The sequence below is a fragment of the Ovis aries genome, chromosome 20 (genome assembly GCF_016772045.2).
Source record: "Ovis aries strain OAR_USU_Benz2616 breed Rambouillet chromosome 20, ARS-UI_Ramb_v3.0, whole genome shotgun sequence".
NCBI lineage: Eukaryota > Metazoa > Chordata > Mammalia > Artiodactyla > Bovidae > Ovis > Ovis aries.
In genome coordinates, this window is record NC_056073.1 from 20571324 (window position 1) to 20596187 (window position 24864).

A 24864-nucleotide genomic window follows, 5' to 3' on the forward strand; every position below is an offset into this window, starting at 1 on the left:
TCTTTTCCATGGGGATGGTCTTGATCCCTGTCTTCTGTACAATGTCACGAACCTCATTCCATAGTTCATCAGGCACTCTATCTATCAGATCTAGGCCCTTAAATCTATTTCTCACTTCCACTGTATAATCATAAGGGATTTGATTTAGGTCATACCTCAATGGTCTAGCGGTTTTCCCTACTTTCTTGTATTTCAGTCTGAATTTGGCAATAAGGAGTTCTTGATCTGAGCCACAGTCAGCTCCTGGTCTTGTTTTTGTTGACTGTATAGAGCTTCTCCATCTTTGGCTGCAAAGAATATAATCAATCTGATTTCAGTGTTGACCATCTGGTGATGTCCATGTGTAGAGTCTTCTCTTGTGTTGTTGGAAGAGGGTGTTTGCTATGACCAGTGGATTTTCTTGGCAAAACTCTATTAGGCTTTGCCCTGCTTCATTCTGCATTCCAAGGCCAAATTTCCCTGTTACTCCAGGTGTTTCTTGACTTCCTATTTTTGCATTCCAGTCCCCTATAATGAAAAGGATATCTTTTTTGGGTGTTAGTTTTAAAAGGTCTTGTAGGTTTTCATAAAACTGTTCAACTTCAGTTTCTTCAGCGTTACTGGTTGGGGCATAGACTTGGACTACTGTGATATTGAATGGTTTGCCTTGGAGACGAAGAGAGATCATTCTGTCATTTTTGAGACTGCATCCAGGTACTGCATTTCGGACTCTTTGTTGACCATGATGGCTACTTCATTTCTTCTAAGGGATTCCTGCCTGCAGTAGTAGATATAATGGTCCTCTGAATTAAATTTACCCATTCCAGTCCATTTTAGTTCGCTGATTCACTCTTGCCATCTCTTGTTTGACCACTTCCAATTTGCCTTGATTCATGGACCTGACATTCCAGGTTCCTATGCAATATTGCTCTTTACAGCATTGGACCTTGCTTCTATCACCAGTCCCATCCACAGTTGGGTATTGTTTTTGCTTTGGCTCCATCCCTTCTTTCTTTCTGGAGTTATTTCTCCACTGATCTCCAGTAGCATGTTGGGCACCTACTGACCTGGGGAGTTCCTCTTTTAGTATCATTTTGCCTTTTCATACTGTTCATGGGCTTCTCAAGGCAAGAATACTGAAGTGGTTTGCCATTCCCTTCTCCAGTGGACCACATTCTGTCAGACCTCTCCACCATGACCCGCCCATCTTGGGTGGTCCCTCGGGCATGGCTTAGTTTCTTTGAGTTAGACAAGGCTGTGGTCTTTTTGTGATTAGATTGACTAGTTTTCTGTGATTATGGTTTCAGTGTGTCTGCCCTCTGATGCCCACTTGTAACACCTACTGTCTTACTTGGGTTTCTCTTACCTTGGATGTGGGGTATCTCTTCATGGCTGCTCCAGCAAAGCGCAGCTGCTGCTCTTTAACTTGGACCAGAGGTATCTCCTCACCGCTGCCCCTCCTGACCTTGAACGTGGAATAGCTCCTCTAGTCCCTCCTGCACCCACGCAGCATATATCACCTCCTGTTTGAACCTCCCTCACATCTCCCTCCCCATCCCACCCCTCTGGATTAATACAGAGCCTCTGTTTGAGTTTCCTGAGCCATACAGCAAATTCCCATTGACTATCTATTTTACATATGGTAATGTAAGTTTCCATGTTATTCTTTCCATACATCTCACCTTCTCCCCCCACCCCATGTCCATGAGTCTGTTCTCTATGTCTGTTTCTTCATTCAGTTCAGTTCAGTTCAGTTGCTCAGTCATATCCAACTCTTTGCGACCCCATGAACCACACCACGCCAGGCCTCCCTGTCCATCACCAACTCCTAGAGTCCACCCAAACCCATGTCCATTGATGCCATCCAACCATCTCATCCTCTGTCATCCCCTTCTCTTCCTGCCCTCAGTTTTTCCCAGCATCAGGGTCTTTTCAAATGAGTCAACTCTTCGCATCAGGTGGCCAAAATATTGGAGTTTCAGCTTCAACATCAGTCCTTCCAGTGAACACCCAGGACTGATCTCCTTTAGAAGAACTGGTTGGATCTCCTTGCAGTCCAAGGGACTCTCAAGAGTCTTCTCCAACACCACAGTTCAAAAGCATCAATTCTTTGGCGCTCAGCTTTTAGTCCAACTCTCACATCCATACATGACCACTGGAAAAACCATAGCCTTGACTAGATGGACCTTTGTTTGCAAAGTAATGTCTTTGCTTTTTAATATGCTATTTAGGTTGGTCATAACTTTTCTTCCAAGGAGTAAGCATCTTTTAATTTCATGGCTGCAGTCACCATCTGTAGTGATTTTGGAGCTCAGGAAAATAAAAGTCAGCCATTGTTTCCACTGTTTCCCCATCTATTTGCCATGAGGTGATGGGACTGGATGCCATGATCTTAGTTTTGTGAATGTTGAGCTTTAAGCCAACTTTTTCACTCTCCTCTTTCTCTTTCATCAAGAGGCTCTTTAGGTCTTCTTCACTTAACTGCCCTGTAAATAAATTCTTCAGTACCATTTTTCTAGATTCCATATATATACATTAGAATACAATATTTATCTTTCTCTTTCTGACTCACTTCACTCTGTATAATAGATTCTAGGTTCATCCACCTCATTAGAACTGACTCAAATGTGCTCCTTTGATGGCTGAGTAATATTCCAGTGTGTATATGTACCGTAACTTCTCTATCCATTCGTCTGTTGATGGGCATCTAGGCTGCTTCTGTGTTAGAGTTATTGTAAGTAGTGCTTCATTCAGTAGTGGGGTACCTGTGTCTTTTTCAGTTTTGGTTTCCTCAGGGCATATGCCTAGGAGTGGGATTGCTGGGTCATATGATGAATTTATTCCTAATTTTTTAAGGAATGTCTATACTGTCCTCCATAGTGGCAGTATCAGTTTACATTTCCGGTAACAGTGTAAGAGCATTCCTTTTTCTCCACACCCTCTCCAGCATTTATTGTTTGTAGACTTTTTGATGATGGCCATTCTGACTGGTGTGAGGTGATATATCTCATAGTAGTTTTGATTTGTGTTTCTCTAATAATGAGCAGTGTAGAGCATCCTTTCCTGTGTGTGTTAGCCGTCTGTATGCCTTCTTTGGAGAAATGTCTGTTTAGGTCTTTTCCCCATGTTTTGGGTGTGTTGTTTGTTTCTCTGGTATTGAGTTGTATGATTTGCTTGTATATTTTGGAAGCCAGTCCTTTGTCAGTTGTTTCATTTGCTATTATATTCTCCCATTCTGAGGGCTGTCTTTTTACCTTGCTTATAGTTTCCTTTGCTGTGCAAAAGCTTTTAAGTTTAATCAGGTCCCACTTGTTTACTTTTGTTTTTATTTCTATTACTCTAGGAGGTGGGTCATAGAGGATCTTGCTTTAATTTATGTCATCGACCGTTCTGCCCATGTTTTCCTCTGAGTTTTATAGTTTCTGGTCTTACGTCTAGGTCTTTAATCCATTTTGAGTTTATCCTTGTGTATGGTGTTAGGAAGTGTTCTGATTTCATTTGTTACATGTACTTGTCCAGTTTTCCCAGCCCCATTTATTGAAGAGGCTGAAAGCAGAATTTTTATCAAAAAGTTAACCACAGGTAATGAACAACAGTGTAGAGTCCACAGTTTAGTAAGGTAGTTGGCTTTAGCATTTCAGATGCGCATTAGAAGTTTCAGGGAAAAATTGTAATTTTTTTGTCTACTGGAAAATAAGCTTTCAGTGGGACAGTAGTATGGTGCTTTGTAAACACAGAACTGTGGTGTCGACGGTACAGTGAGGCTTCCTGCAGAAAACTCATGCTGCTGTTACTGTTTTGAATAACTGTACTGAAAAGCAGCATTTAAATAGGGCTGGAAGATGGATAGAAAGGTCACATCATGTTTGTAGCCTGTTACGAAACATGATAGATACTGTAAATTTTTTGTGTGTGGCTAACATGTCTGTTTTCAGTGTCTCTTTGCAATGTTAGTTCATCTGTATATATGATTTAGAAAATATTTTACAAAAACTGTAGGACAAGAATCTGTGAGCTTAATGTAAGAGTGTTGTCACTTTGTTATTTTCTGCTTCAGAGCGTTGACTTTATAATAAAGAGAACATGGCATATAACACTGAGTTTTTTTCTTATTACCCTCTTCTCATTTCTCTTTCTCCCAGTTGCCTGTGTTCTGAAGCTGTGTGTATCCTTCTAACACAGTTTTATATGTATTTACCTGTGCATAAATACGGAGAAGGCAATGGCACCTTACTCCAGCACTCTTGCCTGGAAAATCCCATGGACGGAGGAGCCTGGTAGACTGCAGTCCATGGGGTCGCTGAGAGTTGGACATGACTCAGTGACTTCACTTTCACTTTTCACTTTCATGCATTGGAGAAGGAAATGGCAACCCACTCCAGTGTTCTTGCCTGGAGAATCCCAGGGACGCGGAGCCTGGTGGGCTGCCGTCTATGGGGTCGCACAGAGTCAGACACGACTGAAGCGACTTAGCAGCAGCAGCAGCAGCAGCAGCAGCACATATGCCAGAAGTTCCTTTGTTGTTCAGTTGCTAAGTTGTGTCGAGTTCTTTGCCACCTCATGGATTACAGCACACTGTTACCGTCTGCTAGAGTTTGCTCAGATGCATGTCCATTGAATTGGTGATGCTGTCTAACCACCTCATTCTCTGTCACCTCCTTTTGCCTTCAGTCTTTCCCAGTATCAGGGTCTTTTCCAATGAGTTGGCTCTTCACATCATGTGGTCAAAATAGTGAAACCTCAGCTTTAGCATCGGTCCTTCCAGTGATTATTCAGGGTTCATTTCCTTTAGGATTCAATTTGTAATAGCCATATAGTGTTCCATTTTATGTCTTTAGCATATTTTATGAATATTTAGCTATATTCTAATTTAGCTATTAAAAACAGTGCTGCAATGAACATCCCTTTGTAGATTATGTGCATAGCTAAGAATTTGCTGCATCAACTGTCAGGTTTCTCACTAAATAAATATGCTAATTTAAACTCCTACCAGTGGTGTAATGAGTGTTTTTCTTTAATGTTCTCATTAACATTTGATGCTGTCAAATTTTCTTCTTTATTCTGTATTCTATGTCTATGTAATGTTCCGAATTTAAACTGTGGTTAGTGAGAGAAGTAGGGAAAAGTGTATGTATTCCATCTTCCCACAAGATAATCTAGATGGTGATGCATTTTAATAGAGATTATAATGCATGTTTTTAGCAGTCTAAAAACTCGCACGATATAGGTGTTTCTCCTTTTAGAAGTGGTGTTGGAATAGCTGTTTTTCCCTTAAGCTGTGGTTATAAAGCTAGTGTTCAGAAAAATGTAATATTAGTTACCTTTAACATAAGAGTAGATTAGTGTTCAGTAAAAAGGTAATAAGCATATTTGATACCCTTTAAGTTATACCTTTCTTCTGAAGGTTAGGGCTTCCTAGTGCTCAGCTGGTAAAGAATCCACCTGCAATGCAGGAGACCTGAGTTCTATCCCTGGGTTGGGAAGATCCCCTGGAGAAGGGAACAGTGGCTACCCTCTCCAGGATTCTGGCCTGGAGAATTCCATGGACTGTATAGTTCATGGGGTCACAAAGAGTTGGACATGACTGAGCAATTTTCACTTTTTCTGAAGGTTAAGATAACCATGAGAGTAGCTAATAGTGCAGCTGACTAGTTGTATGCATTTACTAAGCGTTAGTGGACTCTGTTCACTGAGGAGTGCCGGGTATGGTAGAGGCCATGGTCTGATTCACTGAGAGTGAGTCAGAGGAGGTTGGGCAGGAGAGTGGGAGGAGCATTACTATTCAAGGTACACTTGAAAGTTTGACCAGTGTTGAAACACGGGGCAGTACGGAGGAACCAGAGAAATATCAATGTAATAAGATATAAAGGAGGTGAAAAGAAATTATTTTTATTAGTTGGACTCGAGTATTAGCCCGAGAGTATTTGTGGTAGGAGATGCTAATAATGTTCGAGCTTTGAAGCAGCTTTCCTGTGAGCACTATACTTATACCGTGGTGGTGCTACAGGTTATTCTAAGATCTGTTAATAATACGGTTTTTACCTTAGTGCTTTAAAAAATAAATGAGTATGTCCACAGAAGATGTTTCAGAGCTGGTAAGTGAATTGCTGTTCTTTATATTTTTTATATAAAGTGGGATTTTTGTCCCTTTTGAAGAGTTCTCAGAGCTTGATAATAATGTTTTAGACTTTCTGGTATAATAAGGAACAAGGAAACAGAAGTTATTCACACTTTAGCCGGTAAGTAAGTAAAAATCATTCAGCTGTTTACTCTTGTTTAGACCTAAATTTCTGAACAAATTTTTTTTTCTGGTTTAGAAAAAAATATTCAAATCACTGCACCTGCTTTTTTCTTAAATATTATGTAGTGTGACAACTTATCTTGCCTTCAAAAACGTTTGTTTTCATTTTATTTCTAGATTTCATAAGTTAAATGGCTAAGTGGACATTAAATCTTTATTCACATCTTTTTAAAACTGCTTTTAAAAAAAGTGAAGTAGCAATATGGGAAATAAGATGATGATGAGATGGATGCTTTGAAAGAGTTTCAGTGATTTTTTTGTTTGTTTTTTAAATATCACATTTTGATTTAGTTTTAAAATCTTATTCCAGTATTTCCATAGGAAGAATTATTATTTGAATGAAATAAATGATGGTTTGATTTTATGTGACCTTTAGCAGTGGATGTGTATCAAATAAACATGTAATCTTGCTTATTTTTCTTTTCTTTAGTAATATCACTTCATATCTTCTGACTTATACTTCTATAAAGTTGAAGGTACTAGTTTTAGGTAACACTTTTGGAAATGCTGAATGTTAAAAGTAATTAAGTGTAGTCCCCTCCTTATCCTTGGTTTTGCTTTCTGAAGCCTTAGTTACCCACAGTCAAGTGTGGTCTGAAAATACTTAAGCAGAAAATTCCAGAAATAAGTCATGTTTTAAACTGTGCACCCTTCTGCCTGGGATGTGAATCATCCCTTTGTCCAGCGTCTCCTACTCATTAGTCGCTTAGGTGTAGCCCTCTTGATTATCAGATCAGTTGTCTCAGTATCCCAGTGTTTGTGGGCGAGTAACCCTTATTTTATTTAATAATGGCCCCAAAGTGCAAGAGTAGTGATGCTGACCACTCGGATATGCCAGTAGAAAGCATATGAGTGAAAAGGTGTGAACGCTTAATAAACAAGAAAAAGTTGTCAGCTGAGGTTGCTAAGATCTACGGTAGGAATGAATCTTCTGTCTGTGAAATTGTGAAGAAGAGAGAAGGAATTCTTGCTAGTTTTGCTGTCTTACCTGAGACTGGAAAAGTCACTGCCACAGTGTGTGATAAGCGCATAGTTAAGATGCAGAAGGTATTATATCTGTAAGTTATTTTGAAAGATGGAAACCACATTCGTGTAACTTTTTATTAGAGTATATTGTTATAATTGTTTTATTATCAGTTGTTAATCTCTTACTGTGTTGAATTTATAAATTAAACTTTATCTTAGGTATGTATACATAGGAGAAAACAAATATAGTATGTGTAAGACTCAGTTTGCTGCATTTTCAAGCATCCACTGGGGGTCTTGAGACCCTATGAATGAGGAGGGACTACTGTATTCCTCAGATTTTAATTAGCATAAGCAGAACTGTAACTCTGTTTAGAGATTTGTTGGTTAAGTTATCTGCCTCTTTCATCTGAGAAGTAAAAGAATGCTCCTGCCATCTGATCTGGTTTTTATTATTCTTTGTGACCTTTGCTTCTATATTCTAGAGGTAATTGCTTCCTATTTTCAGATCATGGTCGTTCACTGACCATGATTAGATAATCAAATTATAAAATAGGTATATTTCAACATGATGGAGTGGTTCATGAATTTTATTGATGAACCTTCTATCTTTTTTTAATTAATGTGATTGGAATTAAGTATTCTTCTTTTCCTCAGATCAAGAGTAACTATCCTTTCCACCTTTTTAAAGCTGCTTCTTACTTGCTTATATTTTTTATCTTTTCCTTTAATTTATTACTTCCTACTCCTTACCCTACTTTCTTATCCTTATGAAAACAAGCAAATCAATGTGTACTACATTCTTATCTATATGGCAATCATCCACGCTGTATTTTTTCCTTGACTGGTTCTGTATTGACATTACCTGTTGTGTAGAAGACTTCCCTTATTTGTACAGTGAGGTTTAGTTTTCTGACTTTGCTTTGTCAGTACATGATCCTGTTTTAAGTGAGGGCTCATTCTTACTGCATCTCTGGAGTCATTTTCAAAGTCAGCCAAATTTGTAGGAAAGAGATGTTACAGTGTTAATATGTCAATATTTTATTTACTGGCTGATTCTCAGTCTCAGTTCAGTAGCTCAGTTGTGTCCGACTCTTTGTGACCCCCATGGACTGCAGCACACCAGGCCTCCCTGTCCATCACCAACTCCCGGAGTTTACTCAAACTCACGTTCATTGAATCAGTGATGTCATCCAACCATCTCATCCTCTGTCATCCCCTTCTCCTCCCACCTTCAGTCTTTCCCAGCATCAGGGTCTTTTCAAATGAGCCAGTTCTTCACATCAGGTGGCCAAAGTATGGGAGTTTCAGCTTCAGCATCAGTCCTTCCAGTGAATATTCAGGACTGATTTCCTTTAGGATTGACTGGTTGGAGCTCCTTGCAGTCCAAGGGACTCTCCAGAGTCTTCTCCAACACCTCAGTTCAAAAACATCAATTCTTCAGCGCTCAGTTTTCTATATAGCTCAACTCTCACATCCATACATGACTACTGGAAAAACCATAGCTTTGACTAGATGGACCTTTGTTGGCAAAGTAATGTCTCTGCTTTTTAATATACTGTCTAGGTTTGTCATAGCTTTTCTTTCAAGGAGCAAGTGTCTTATAATTTCGTGGCTGCAGTCACCATCTGCAGTGATTTTGGAGCCCCCAAAAATAAAGTCTGACACTCTTTCCACTGCTTCCCCATCTATTTGCCATGAAGTGATGGGACCAGAGGCCATGATCTTAGTTTTCTGAATGTTGAGTTTTAAGTTAGCTTTTTCACTCATCTTTCATGCTTATCAGGAGGCTCTTTAGCTCCTCTTCACTTTCTGCCGTAAGGATGGTGTCATCTGCATATCTGACGTTATTGATATTTCTCCTGGCAATCTTGATTCCAGCTTGTGCTTCATCCAGTCCAGCATTTCTCTGATGTACTCTGCATATAAGTTAAATAAGCAGGGTGTCAATATACAGCCTTGATATACTCCTTTCCTGATTTGGAACCAGTATGTTGTTCCATGTCCAATTCTAACTTGCTTCTTGACCTGCATACAGATTTCTCAGAAGGCAGGTCAGGTGGTCTGGTATTCCCATCTCTTTCAGAATTTTCCACAGTTTATTGTGATCCACACAGTCAAAGGCTTTGGCATAGTCAATGAAGCAGAAGTAGATGTTTTTCTGGAACTCTCTTGCTTTTTCCATGATCCAGTGGATGTTGGCAATTTGATCTCTGGTTCCTCTGTCTTTTCTAAATCCAGCTTGAACATCTGGAAGTTCACAGTTCATGTACTGTTGAAGCCTGGCTTGGAGAATTTTGAACATTACTTTGCTAGTGTCTGAGATGAGTGCAGTTGTACAGTAGTTTGGGCATTCATTGGTAGTTTGGGCATTCATTGGCATTGCCTTTCTTTGGGATTGAACTGAAAACTGACCTTTTCCAGTCTTGTGGCCATTGCTGAGTTTTCCAAATTTGCTGGCACGTTGAGTGCAGCACTTTTGTAGCATCAAAATAAAGGGCAGAAGGAAGAAACAGTAGAAGCCTTACTAACAACCCTTCATAGGTGCTCAATAAAATCAATATTTAAGATGATAGCTGAAGAATAATTTGGAGGCACTGTGTGTCTAGGAATGGGGGACTAGAGTAGAGAGAGAGAGGGAGAGAGAAGGGGGAGGTAAAGGGGGAGAGAGATTGGAGAGTGAGAGAGAGAGCGAGCGAGAGCGAGAGAGAGAAAGAGATTGTATATCTGGTGGTAGTAAACTGTAGCAGGAAGAGGTTCCAGAGATGGAGTGGGGTGGAGCCTAAAGTGGACTTTACCTTATCTGTAATTTTGCTTAGACCCTAAACTCACCTGATACTTTTGATAATGGCTTAGTTGGCACTGTGTATGTGTAAGGCTGTAATCCTGAGTTTTCCTTAGGCACTGTAGATTGTGTATATATATATATATATTGTTTTCCTCCTCTTTTTGTGTCTTTTGTTCTCAGAAGATGTATTATATCTAATATTCATGGGTTTGATTTCTCAGTGAATATTGAAGGTCCTCAGAATGTTTCTAGATCTTGAGCAATATGTTGTAAATTTATATTTTTAGAAGTGGTAGACATTGTTATTGTCTTGTATATCATACCTGTTTATAAGGTTAATTTTTATTAAAAGGTAACACAAATATCTATTTAGCCTTTGAACAGGATAGAATGAAAATTTATACCCAGGATATAAAATTTATACCCAGGATATATTCTCCTGAATCTGTCTCCTGTCTCACATTGGGTCAACCTGGAATTATTTTCTTAGAGGAATAAGATTTGCATATCAAGCCAAGTTCTTGGTCTCTTGTACCAGAGAGGAAACAATAGTTTTCAGACATACGATGTTTGTCTTTTTAAAATGTAGGTAACTCATGAGACGTTCAGGAGAATCCAAAATTAATACTCTTTGGCATGTTGAGGTTGCAGCTACTAGTTTTTGCATAGATTTCATATTTTTATTAGTTTGAAAAATACTTAATGTGGTCTGAAAACTGAAGTTTTCATATGGTGTGTCATTTATTATTAGTAGCAATTGAAGTAGTTTTCCGTACATACATTACCAGTAAAAATGAAGCAGTCACTACAGTGTGAAATATTTTGTGTGTCTTCTATGATTTATACTTTAATAGTTTTCATGGTTTCTCATCATTTTAACAGTTATTCCAAAATGAAAAAATTTTCTGTTTGCAAAATGATATGGCATGTTAAAGTAACACAAAAAAGCAAGCATCAAACATAATAATCTGAAATCCTACCAGCTAGAGTAACAAGTTAACATTGCAGTAGACATAAACACCTGGAGATATAGATTCTTTGTTAACTTTATATGTGAAAAATACCTTCTGGTTAGGGATTTACTGTTTTCTTGTGGTTACTTTTTATGAACAGAAACTGTTAATTTAATATTAAATGTGTGAGGCAGGAATCCAGTTTCATTCCCTACTGCCTAAATGTGAAACACTGCATGCACCATATGTTTTGAGATTAATATTTTCCCCTCCCTTTTTACCTGTTATAAATCATTTTTCTGTTTATGGATTTTTGTGCCAGTACACACTGATTCGTAGTATCGTATGGTTTTTCTTTATTTCTTAGTTTTAAAAAAAATCCCCTCACTTTCTTTTCATTGAAGTCTTTTGGCTGTTCTTGGTCATTGGTTCTTCTCTACAAATTTAGAACTAGTTTAATTGCTCTCCCAAATCTGTGACATATCTATTCAATTGCGATACATCAGTTTTAGGGGAAAAATGCTATCTTTATGATAATGAGTTTTCAACATCTGAACATGGCATGACTTTTCTTTCCTGTGTCTTCTTTTATGTCTTCCAGTAAAACTTCATACTTCTTTTCGTGAAGATTTACCTATCTTCTCTTAGACCTGTAACTTAGAACAGGGTTTATCAGACAACAGCCCATGGGCCAAATCTAAATACCACCTGTTTATTTATAGTGTCACTGAACTGAGAATGCCAGCTAAGAGTTATATAAATAGTTGGAAAAAGTGAAATGAGGAGCAGTATTTCATGACATGTGAAAATTATATGAAATTGAAATTTTAGTGTCCATAAATAAAATTTTGTTGGAGCTGTAACCAAAGTGTGTGATAGTCTTTAGATATGTATGGGCAGAGAAAAGGTTGCAAACTGTTGATACTTTGTTTTATATAATAATCAATGTACCTGGTTTTGGTATTTTGCATTTGAGGATTTAATTTAATGAAATACAGCTTAGTTTGCCTATCTGCTGATTTCCCCTTTTGTAGGAAATTAAGAAAGAGACAGAATCCAAGGATGACAGTTTGCCCATCAGGCGGGAAAGGCACGGGAATGTAGCAAATCTCGTACAACGAATAAGCACCTATGGACTTCTGCCTGGAGGAATTCAGCCACTTCCACAAACCAAAAACATTAAGAAGAGTATGTAAATAATTTTTTCTTCTTCATTTAAATCAAAGTAGAAGTTTGTTTTATAACTAACTGTTCATAAGTTGTGTTAAGAAAAATCAACCTTTTGTAGCAGACTACAGAAACTTCCTGCTTATTCTTCAGTTACTAGTTACGGGCCCATGTTATCAGTCTTCATTTGGTAATCCAGCATGAGCTGTCTGTAGGAATTGTAAATTAAGATAGAAAACTTTGTTTTCTTGTTAGTCTTATAGGCTCTGTTGGGTAGTTAATCCTTTGCCTTAAATTTACTTGAATATTTTTTATTAAATGTTAAATGGGATGCTAAAATGTCTGCTCATCCTTAAGCAGAATAGATGCAAGCATTTGATAATGCATTTTCTTTACTGGTTAGCCATCTGAACATGAATATTCAGTTTTCCAAGGTGGTTGGCCTAGCAGAGTGCCTTTGAAGTATTTGGTGTAAATATGTTAAGAGAAGAGTTTAATATAGAGGGAGAGTGCCACATTTAAAATCAGACATTAGTTTGAATCTGTCTTATGACCTTAGATCATTTAGACTCTTGAGTTTTATTGTACTGCTGGTGGAAAAGTGGTTTAAAAAAATAAATAATATTGCTGTTGTCAAAAACTTAGTCTTTGGAAAGACTGCTACTCAAAGAAGTACTTCAAGTCTGGGAGCAGATAGTGTTTTACCGTAGTAAACCTGAGGCCCCATTAGAGATTGAATACTATGTTCAGTTTGATTTGATAAGTTATAAATGAGTATTTATCCACTATCATCTTCGATCATTCTTTTTTTTAAACCCACCTCCTCTCCCTCCCTCGCCACTCCCCACATCAGTCTCTTTGATGTTGGGGTCTGTTGTGTTTGATGCTGGTTGCTACCTTGTGTACCAAGTAGCCTATAATATAAAGAAATTTTGTCTATATACGTTTCGTAAATGCAAGATTATTTTTTATTTTTATAGTCTCATACCTGTTACTTTCTGTGCTACTGTCTGTGAAGTTAGGGGAATCTCTACTTTCTAGATTATATCACTCTTGATTATTTTCATAAAATAAAAACAGGTTTTCATAAAAATGAACAGGTTTCATGACACAGAGAGAGACCAGTTACAAGGTACTACTTGTTCTTTTCTCCCAGTAGATGCGGTGTACAGACAGTGTTTAGATGTCACCCACATTGCCTTCAGTCTTCTGCCCGAAGGTGGACTGTTTAGTAGTTCTAGTTGTCCCGGATTCTGAAACTGTTTGTTTTGGAGATTGGGGAATAAGATAACGGAGTTATTTCCCCATCCTATACGGGAATCTACGTAGAATTTCTGTGCACAAGGAGAGTTTTAGACCCATGAAACAGTTATTCATGATCTCTGTCTGTTGTGAGATACATGTGCTACTTTCTTTAGCTCTAGTGAGCTATAAAGGAACACACTTCTTCTTAAGTAGAGGCTAGACAAAGGGCTTCAAGGTTATTTTGTCTCCTAATAGGAAAGGACACTAAACTTTACCTTCTTTGAGAACACTGTCCATCATTTTTCTTGTAAGAAAGAGAAACCATTATATAGTTGTTGCTAAGAAGCTTAGGCTTTTTCACTTGTTTTTAATGTGCTGCAAAGACTAAATTAGTCACTTGGTGTGCTAAGTAACATTTAAAACAGGATGCAGGTTGTTTTTGCTTTCAGATTACTTTTCCAGGAAAAGCAGCTAATTTTTTTTTAATCAGATTTTTTTTGTTACCGTTAGTTTGCATCATTTCCTTGGTTAATGAAATAGATCAGTTATTCAAAAGTGGTTCATTGTAATGTTAAATAGTAGTATATACCCTTTTAATCAATACTGTTAATATAAAAAAACCCCAAACCATTGTAAAGGTTGATAATGGTAAGCACTGCATTGTGAAGGTTCAGTTCAAATCTCTGCCAAGACAAGCGAATCTGCATGTGTGCCGAATTTTGACTAAGCAACCTCAAGGAAAAGTTCACATAGTTAATATGATAGATATCTGGAGACTGGAATTGTTAGCTATTTTTATCTCCAAAGCCAAAGAGCGTTGGCTTTTTTTTCTGTGTGCAAAGTCTGGTCATGAAACCATTGAAACTTTTGCTATTGCATGTAAATTAAGCAAGACAGACAGTTATTTTTTAGATTGAGCACAGAAAATTTTCCAGGACAAAGTTGATTGTAAAAAGTTGCTAAAATTATAGAATAGAACCAATTTACACTTTTATAGCAAAAACATGTACAAATGGCATGACTGCTGAGACCCTTGTAAAATCGGGCACAGAGATAATGGTGTAGAATGTTTTTACTTGGAGTAAAGAATTGACGTCTTTCAGCATCACAATTGTATATAATGTGCAGTGTGGCATATTAGTGGATATTCCACTTTGTATTTGGAAAACCGTGATACCAGGTATGAATCCACTCATGGCATATTGTATTCCTTATTAGTGGGAATTCATGCTACAGAAGTGATTTTCCATCTAGTTATTTTGAAATACAAAAGATGCATTGAGATTGATATTGATGTCATTGGTAGTTGTACAGAAATAAATGATGATACATTAAAATTTGGTTGATTAGAATATAATCCACATAGTGTTTCATTCTCAGACAACGTTTGGTAACATGCCTCCCAACTTTGAGTCAGTACTGAAGAAGATAAATTTCTGAATCTCATCAAAGTATGGTCACTGATTATACATCTTTGCAGCATACATGTAAAAAAGAAGGGGCATATTAGTAGTGCAGGCTCTGCCCTTTGACACTGAAATATTCTGACTTAGAAGGGGAATAAAGTGAAAGTGAAGTCGCTCAGTTGTATCCGACTCTTTGCGACCCCGTGGACTGTAGCCCACCAGGCTTCTCCGTCCATGGGATTCTCCAGGCAAGAATACTGGAGTGGGTTGCCATTTCCTTCTCCAAGGAGGGGAATAAAACCTTATTCCAAAGACTGCTCCCTGGCTGCAATCTCTCATATGAATGGGGTAAAGTTTTTTGATTTTTTATTTTATTTTGAAAAATTTAGTCTTAGAAGTTGGAATAATAATTGTCTGCTAAACATGGTATATTCTTCGCCTAAGCTTGCTTTGTTGTATTGGCTTTATATATCTGTTGAAAATATGTGGTTAGACGTGATACTTCATCCCTAAGTACATGAGTTTTTTTCTTCATGATAGTGGTAATGATGATGTTTTCTAAGATTTTGATGATCTTAAGTGTGTATCTCAGCAGTACAGGTAGAATCTTGAATAGCTTAAATTTTTCACTTACTGGCTTAATATGATTTTTTTATTGCTGCTGATAAAAAATTTTTAAAGATTCAGCCATGTAGCAAATGGCTCAGTCTTGATGTTTCTTTACTTTTGATGATTACCTTTGCTTACTAGAGAAAGAAATTGATAAAAAAAAATTTTTTTACATTAGAAAATGCTGTAATAAAGTTTGACGATTTACTTTCCAGAACTAAATGGAACTAAAAGTAGATCAGGAATCTTTTTGTTGCTATCTCTGAAATTTTGGAATTCAGCCTCCTAACTTCTGAGTATGATATGCTCTTACTTTTAGCATTTGATGGAAAAAATTAAAACAGTGTTATTAAATGAGAAATAATATAAGAAGTACTTAAGAACTCTGTTTGACCTGAATATTTAGATCTTTTTTTAAGAACCATGCTATACTTCCCATTTGTGATGACTTATATTTGAAAATGCAAAATATTTTTAAAAGGTTTTTCTGAAATTATTTGACATTTATGTGATGAATACTGTAACACCTGTGGGTATGAAGACCGTAAGAGCAGTGTTAATGTGGACAGTCAAATCTGCCAAATAAAAACTGGATATGGATGATTCAAAAGTCACAGTTTAACAGAGGAAAATACCAAGTTACTCTAACACAAGGATGATAGTAATAATTACCTTATAGGGTTTTCAAAGTATTAACATGTTAAGTAAATATTATAAGAAATGCTCTGTAAAAATCTGTACTTGTTATTGCAGTATTTTATACTATTAAGTGGAGAAGGCAATGGCACCCCAGTCCAGTACTCTTGCCTGGAAAATCCCATGAACAGAGGAGCCGGGTAGGCTGCAGTCCATGGGGTCGCTAAGAGTCGGACACGACTGAGCGACTTAGCTTTCACTTTTCACTTTCATGCATTGGAGAAGGAAATGGCAACCCACTCCAGTGTTCTTGTCTGGAGAATCCCAGGGACGGGGGAGCCTGATGGGCTGCCGTCTATGGGGTCGCACAGAGTCGGACATGACTGAAGCGACTTAGCAGCAGCAGAATCCTATTAAGAGCCATACTTCTTGTCCAGTCACTAAGTCATGTCTGACTCTTTGCCACCCCATGAACTGTAGCACGCCAGGCTTCCCTGTCTTTCACTATTTCCCACAGTTTGCTTAGATTCATGTCCATTGAGTTGGTGATGCTGTCTAATCATCTCATCCTCCTCTGCCCTTTTCTCTTTTTGCTTTCAATCTTTCCCAGCATCAGGATCTTTTCCAATGAGTTGGCTCTTTGCTTGATGACTAGAAACATACAAAATGTGCAGTTGAGATTCAAATGAAAGGGCAGTTCTATACCAGAGTCATCAAGTAAAGTGTCATTAAGCTCTTTAAGTAGGACATATCATTCACATAAAAATTGGAGAGTATTGCAGCCTTTGAAAGACCCATGAAGATAAGCAAGTCTATGGTATTTTCAGAGAGTAAGGATCTAACATGACTAGGGTACATGAGTTATGGTAAAGCACTCTAATCTGTGAAGAAAGCAGCCTGATGCAGTGGGAAGGAGTTCCTGTTTCTCCTGGATAAAATATGTCCTAGCAAGTTTTTATGCTCTTTTGTGTGGGAAGTGTTTATGAAGGACTTGGAGTAATAAAAATTTGTCACTGCCTTTGTTGTTACACTTCTTTATTTGGTTTCTTATTAATAGCTTTACTTATAAAATACTGATTTAAAGAAGTACTTTATCATTAATTTCTTTGTAGTTCTGAAAAGCTGTATGGAAGTTACTTATGTTAAGAAAATACTACAGTTAAAAAATCGACTGAATGCTACACATCCTTTTATTGACAGTTTGACTCTTTAATTTCATTTTCTTCTGTGCTTACCAAAGGTTCTGATGCATTTTAGAAACTCAGTAAATATTTATTGACCAGTATGTATGGGTAGACATTGTATGTGCCATTTGAAATGTGAAGAATCTCCAAATTTCTTAACTTGTGCTGCCAACTAATAGAAAAGTTCAGTATAGGCAGTCATTCTAACATAAGAGTAAGCTGTATAAAAATATGGAATCATACAAAAATTTCTCTTTTTAAAATAAATGACTCACATTTTGTGGCAATGGTAGGGGCTATTTAGATATTTTTATCCAGTGTGTGTGGATTTTCCTTTTAAAAATGAGAAGTTCCTTTGCAAATAATTTTGCATACTCTCTTAGAAGAAAAATTGGAGAATTATGCTAGTGTGAAAGACAAGATAAAAACAAAGCATTTGATTAAAATATCACTAGGTTGTTTGAAGTTAATTGACATATATGCTTAGGGGCAGAGGGGCTAATTAATACTCTTTATTAACTTTAAATTATTTAAAAAGATACTGATATTCATTAAAAAGAATCAAGTTACATCTTTTGAAGTCCTACATTATATAATCATTACTTTTCTGAATAAATGAGGCTTGTTTAAAACACTAAAGTGAAATTATTTTTGTCTTCACTTGTGTTTTTATCTGTCAGAAAAATTACTAAATAAGATAAAATACATTTTAGATTTGTGCATTTTCTCTTTTTTTTTAAGCACAGATACTCTTGACTTAGTGCCTTTAAAGTATTCCTAGATTTTGATCAAGAAGCAGTCTGAAAATCACTAGTTTGAAGGACTTGTCTGATAAATTTGTTATAAATTTGTTATGCCAATAGTGTCTTAAGTCTGTGTTTCTAGTTTCCAAATTGGCAGTGGAAATTTTACTTTTGTATAATCAGTTGGATCTGATTTCATTTCTGAGAGCCTACCTTATTTGCAGTCGGCTTGAATTTATTTTAGGGTGAAGGAAGAGCTTCTAGGGTGGGGGGCAAGGTGGAAAGCCAGACAGCACAGATTATGGTTAGCTATTCAGAGTGCTTCCATACTCTGTTTTTATTCATACAGACAAATCCTTTGACAGTAAACACGTTATGTAAATAAATGTGCTACTGTTTGTTTTAAAGATCTTTCTTAATTTTTTTATGTGACTTCCTGTAGAGACCAAGAAGCGTCAGTGTAAAGTTCTCTTTGAATACATTCCACAAAATGAGGATGAACTGGAGCTTAAAGTGGGAGATATTATTGATATTAGTGAAGAGGTAAGTAGAAACACATGTTAGAGATAAAGCAGCAATTAAAATTAATGCTCTGGGTGTTAGAAAAATGCTTTGTAAGAATATTAATTTTTAAAATTTATTTTGCCAGTTTTTTTTTAATTTTAAGATACGTGTTTTAAAGTGGATCTTTAATGACCTAAAGGAAGGTTTTTTAATTGTAGAAATAAAGCTTTATTCATCCTTGCAATGCCTAATATTTGTGTACTGAATTTGTATCTTTGACTTTAAAAATAAAGTAAGCTCTTTTTTTAAGCTAAAATTGATGTAATCTAAGTAGCTAAGCATATAAACCTTTCTTTGATTCTGAATTCACTTTAGACACAAGCCATAAAAATAGAAAGATTTTTACCTTTTGCACAGCAGAGATGTTTGCAAGCAGAATGTAAAAGCTTTGTTTTGTTTGAATTATCACGTTCAAATATTAACCCCAAAACACTTGGCCTCATTTTAATATCTTAGAATAAGATTTTAAAATATTTCAAAAATAGCTTTTCATATATCTACTTTTATCATTAAAGGAATATCAAAGTGTTATTTAGCAGCTAAAGATGCCATTTTCAGAGTATGTATTTTGATATCAAGTATTGCCACCGTAACTGATTTTGTTTGATAACATGTAATTTATCATTAGTTTTTGTTAAATTCCAATGTGTTTATATAAAAGACAGTTCTGGTTTATGTCTACCAGGTGGCAATAATAGCAGTGTTCATCAAGCTCACATTATGCCTGACGCACCATTCTGAGTGTTTCAAACTTATTATTTCATTTAAGTTTCTGAACAACCTAAGGAGATAGGAATTTTTATTCCCATTTTACAAACAAGGTGGAATCACAGCAGATAAGGGATTGGCTTATCTCCTGTTGTTGCAGGACACAGCATTCCAAATTTTGTGGCAGAGAACACTGTTTTATTAGGTTAGTTACGTGTGTCCAGAATTCAGATTGGATGGCTTATTTCTGTTCGGTGATTTATTATAAGATCTCATTGTGGAAGGGTTGCAAGGTGCTATTGATTAATCCGTGTATGATTAATTCAATCCACATAGATTTAATCTGCTTAAAAATTTTTCCCCCTTTGTTTTTTCTTATAGATTTAAAGGGATTATTTTGTACCACTAACTTTGTGCCTGTTCATTTCTGTAGCTCATTTTTTCTGTTGGGGAAGTGAAAACTTAAGACAAACTATTATTTTTGAGTTGTGAACTCTTTCAGGTAGAAGAAGGCTGGTGGAGTGGAACCCTGAACAACAAGTTGGGACTGTTTCCCTCCAATTTTGTGAAAGAATTAGAGGTAACAGATGATGTTGAAACTCAAGAAGCCCAGGAAGATTCAGGTAGACTGTTTTAAAAATTTGAATAGATTTAAACCAATTTTGTATATGACTATCGTTCATTTTGTATATTTTTAGTCTCTCGTCTTTTTGAACTATGAGCTTTAGTTTATCCACTTTTAAAAAAAGCAACTTATGACAAGGACTTAAAGTGAAAATGTTAGTTGCTCAGTTGTGTCTGACTCTGCAACCCCATGGACTGTACCCGCCAGGCTCCTCTGTCCATGGGGTTCTCCAGGCAAGAATACTGGAGTGGGTAGCTATTCCCTTCTAGGTAATTTACTGTTTTCCCTTCTGATATGTCTGCTTCAACCCAAAGTAAACTTATAGTACCCTTATTATGAAATGATACTGCTTACATTACCTGATTTCTTCCCACTTAAGGTCTGCTTATATACAGTTGTGATCAGAGTTTGCAAATGGCCTGACTACTTAAGAAATATTAGAAGTTCAAACGACTCTTCCTCTGAGTTTCTGTATTCACATAATAGATTTTGTTTTCCGTGTGTAGCCAGAATATAATTTAACTATTTTGTGATCTCTGTCATTTAGAGACTCATCTATAAATTATTCTTAAATTTGCTCACCATTCAGAAGTATAATTGAAAAAGCTTTATCCCAAAACTTGGAATTACATCTGTGAACTGCTGAGGGATTTAGGAGAGATTTTTCTTTTTTTTAAGAGACATTAAATTTATAAGTGGTGGCATAGGGATAAGTAGATATTTTTCTTTATGGAAAAGTATGTAGTGAAAATGTTCAGGGATTAACACATGTACACTTGTGTTATTTGGCAGTTTTATAATGGTTGCATAGATTCATAGATAATGAGATATAGACATACAACCTTAAGATTGTTGATATTGCTTTTTTATTTCAAAGACAGTGTAGAGTCAAGATACGAAGACTATTGTTTTAGTCCATTAGAGCTGCTGTAACAAACTACCACAATCTAGGTAGCATAAAAACAACAGAGATTTATTTTTCACAGTTCTGCAGGCTGGGAAGTCCAAGATCGAGGCTCCTTTCTGGTGCATAGTTGCTGACTTCTCACTTTGTCCTCACAAGTTGGAAGAGGCAGGGGAGCTGTCTGCAGCCTCTTTGTAAAACACTAATCCCATTCCTGAGGGCTCTGCCCTCATGACCTAATCACCTCTCTGAAGGGCCACCTCTTCACTTGGGGAGCTAGGATTTCAACATAGGAATGTTGCAGGGACAATTACTACTTTGCACACTGTCCCCTGAATTACTTCAGGCATATATTGGTATTGTGTCATAGATACTGAATCTATTGATGTTTATTTTTAACGTTAAAATTTAGTGTGAATTAAAGTGTAGAGTGAAATAGTCTTTATGATGCCATATAAACTGAGCCTTTAAAATACTGTATGAAATTCAAAGTCCATAAGGGATCAGTAGCAAAAGAAATCGAATTTAAATTTGGATGTGTTTCATTACTTCATAATTATAATACTTTGGGCATTTCCTTGCACTGTTCAGCCTTATTTGAATTTTAGTAACCTTGCAGAATTATAATCTGTTAAAAATGTACTTCCTTGCTTGCTTAACCCCTTTACAATAACAGTGCATTCTAAATGTGGAGCTTTGTGATTATGGGGCGGGAAGTCAGTGGTTGAAGTACACTGTAATTTCCCTTTTTTTTTAAACTCGAATTTTCAGGCAGAAAGATTTTGCATATTGATGTAAGTGCCAAGAAGTGAGCACTTTATAAGGTCTTTAGAACTTTAGTGAAGACATGGTGTCCTTTGAGTGTTAATTTAAGCATTTGATATCTTATACATTGGGTCTTAGAGAATGAAATATAACATCTTTTGTGTTAACTAATGTTTTGACAGTCTTCTTTAGTCAGTATAATAGCATCTATTTCAGATAACTGTTACAGGAATTACCAACTGTTCATCATAAAATGTGTTCTTTTTTTGTTTTGTTTATAGTATTGGAATGCCATATCCACTGCATTTATTTTAGTTTCTTCTTACGCTCCTTCTTTTAATAGATAGAATGAAATATATGGGATGTGTTCATGGTTTGACCAGTTAAACTCTGGCTATTACTGCTAAGAAGATAATTCTGACTCTAGACAGTAGGTAGACAGTATTACCTGAGCCTTTATGAGTAATTTATTTTCATGCCCTCTTTTTTCATTGAAGAACTGTGGAATAAAAGCTATAAGAAAGCCCCTTTTTATATTTTTTAATAGGAATATGGTAAATTTATAATCTGTTCTATTACTTAGTGGTTTCTATATAAAAATCTCAAGATTAATATCTTTTTAGTAGTCAATTTCAGGAAAAGCATTGCTTCTCTAGGGAAGTGTTATATTTCAGTTTTTATAGTGAAGTGACTGGCCTTTCATTTTGTCAAATATTCTTAGCCTTTGTTGTTTAGAGTGTCCTTCTGTCTTGCCTGTAAAACTGTCTTTTCATGTACTTTCACCCCTGTGAGAAATATGAGCAGTGATATGAGAGTTTGATGGCATTTCCCATGGATCCAGTATATTCCCAAATCTGAAATTTAAACATTGAAGTGAGTAAAGGGAAATTCTAAATATAAATGTTATTATTTAATTAAGTCAACATTTATATATTTGTTCGCTCAGTGCATTGAATGCTCATTGAGCATGTTGTGCACGCTTGCTGTTTCTGTCCCGTGTCACCTTTGTAAAGGAGCTGTAAATTTTGACATACTCTTCTTAAGAAACTGACATACTATGATTTCCTGCATTTCTGATTGGTCTTTTACAAATTAGAAATACCTAAAATTGTTTCTAAATATTGGGGAAAAAAATCAGTATAAAGTGCTTAGGATATTTTACTACTCAGCAATTTTATTTTTCTACCATTTTTTAATTTGGAGTTATAGGATATAAATACTGTGGAAGTGGAATGTCAAGGTTTTTGTGATTTTAGGTGTCATTCTTTAAAAACCAGTTATCCTTTCAGAAGCTGTTCTGACTGGGCCTACCTCACCTTTACCCCTCTCTCTGGGGAATGGGACTGAAAATGCACCTGGATCAGTTACCCAGCCAAAGAAAATCCGAGGAATTGGATTTGGAGATATTTTCAAAGAAGGCTCTGTGAAACTGAGGACAAGAACATCCAGTAGTGAAACAGAGGAGAAAAAACCAGAGAAGGTAGTAGTGATGAGCTCTCCTTAGATTCACCCCCTTCATTCTCTCATTAAACAATTTTTAAAATGTCACAATTAGTTTGCAACTCTGCTACCTTTTTTTTTTTTTTTTTGAGATTGCTGGTGATGGGTTATGAATGAGAAGACTGTGAGAAACTTTTTAAGCTTAAGTGACTTCCGTTAATGTTTACATTTGATTCTTATAAAATTGGATGGGGGAGCCAGTAAATTTAACACCAACTTTTCTTAGTGGAAATTTTAAAGTTTTATTATAGTGTGAAAATATAAAAGGCAAATACATTTTTGTCTTCCTTTTAAATCTAAAATTATGTTTTGCCTCTCAGTTTGAAGTAGCGCTAAAATGGGCCATTTTAAAATGAATTCACAGTGGGATATTAAGTTAAATTAGGCCTTGCTTAATTTTTCTCTGGATTGTTAGTAGTGGTGAACTCTACCAATCATTAGCCCTAGGTGTATGGAGCACTTTATGTTTTATTAGCATTTCACTGGCATTGTGAAATAAAGAGAATGTACCATCTAATAAGAGATTTTAAAATAAATCATTAAATGTTTACTTTGGGGGGAAATAGCTACAGTCTTTAGGATGTTCATTTCAGGTCTTGTTTCTGGTGTTAACACCTTGGAGTTTAGTTTGAGTACTTACTTGTGGAGGCTTGTCCCTTGACTTTTAAAGTATTGTTTCCCTTCTGGTTCTCCTTTGTTATGTCTTATTTAACTCATAACATTTGAAAATGTTTTAGTATTTACTTGTCTTTTTAGTTACATTTCACTATTAAGACTGTTTTGGTTGGTGAAATATATTCTGAAATTTTCTCCTAAAATGGTTAGTTTCAACTTTTTTTTCCTTCCTTTCCCAGCCTGTCACATATTTTCTTATATAATAATAAGTTAGGTTTGGGGAAGAGAGCTTACACTTTCTCTTCTGCCCTCTCCTAGCTGTGTGACTATCTGACATTAGGATTATGGGCCCAATTCGTTCTTGGTTTTAAAGGTACAGATCAGAATTCTTGTTGGGATGGTGCTATATAGTCCTGTAACAGCTAGGAATGTCTAGAAGCAGTGTCTGCATTACGAGGGATATTAGGCTAGAGGATCTGGGGTCCCTTTCTAACTCTAAAGCTTATGGTTATGTTGATAACTTTATCTGATTATTGATTACACTGGTAATCTTTCCTTTGCCATTTTTTAAAAAATTTCTGGCTGGCTGTGCTAGGCCTTCATTGATGTGGGCTTTTCGCTACTTGGGGTGAACAGGGGCTACTCTCTAGTTGTGGTGCACAGGCTTCTCGTTGTAGTGGCTTCTCTTGTTGCGGAGCACAGGCTTGAGGAGTGCAGGCTTCAGAAGTTACAACACGTGGGCTCAGTAGTTGTGGAGCACGGGCTTAGTTGCTCCATGGCACGTGGGATCTTCCCGGACCAGGGATTGAACCTGTATCCCCTGCATTGGAAGGCAGATTCTTCAACACTGAACCACCAAGGAAGCCCCTCCTTTGCCATTGATAATGTTCAGTAAAGAGTTGTTGTAAGTGAGAGCACTCTCAGGATTACCATGTAAGATGGCCTTCCAAGACTTGATTTGATCACTGACCTAGGAATTGATAAAGTAGGGAGCACATTTGCTTGTGTTTGTAGGCAACACCAGATTGGAAGATATAGTGGAGAAAAGTTAGGAGAAACTAAAGTGAGTATTTTAAAAGATGAATAGAATGCACAGTGATATTACCAGTTAGCAGTATGCTCAGATTTTTAACTAATGAAATCTAAGGTCAAATGTTGTGTTACTTCAGAGAAGAGAACTTAAGGAAACACTAAGACATGATGAAA

The 24864-nt window shown here is 36.5% G+C and overlaps 1 protein-coding gene across 6 annotated transcripts in view; it reads left to right on the forward strand.

Moving 5' to 3' along the window:
- Positions 1-24864, forward strand: part of CD2AP (CD2 associated protein) — an 87903-nt gene that overhangs the window by 33749 nt on the left and 29290 nt on the right. For 2 of the 6 annotated variants that reach the window (XM_060403680.1, XM_015102740.4), the window contains exons 3-6: positions 12022-12175; positions 18420-18520; positions 19752-19872; positions 22833-23023. In XM_060403680.1, coding sequence (XP_060259663.1) covers positions 12022-12175; positions 18420-18520; positions 19752-19872; positions 22833-23023 — 567 coding nt within the window. Of the gene's footprint in view, positions 1-5768; positions 6075-12021; positions 12176-18419; positions 18521-19751; positions 19873-22832; positions 23024-24864 lie in introns of those variants that run through there. The other 4 variants (XM_060403681.1, XM_015102741.4, XM_015102742.4 and 1 more) reach the window with 3 other exon arrangements.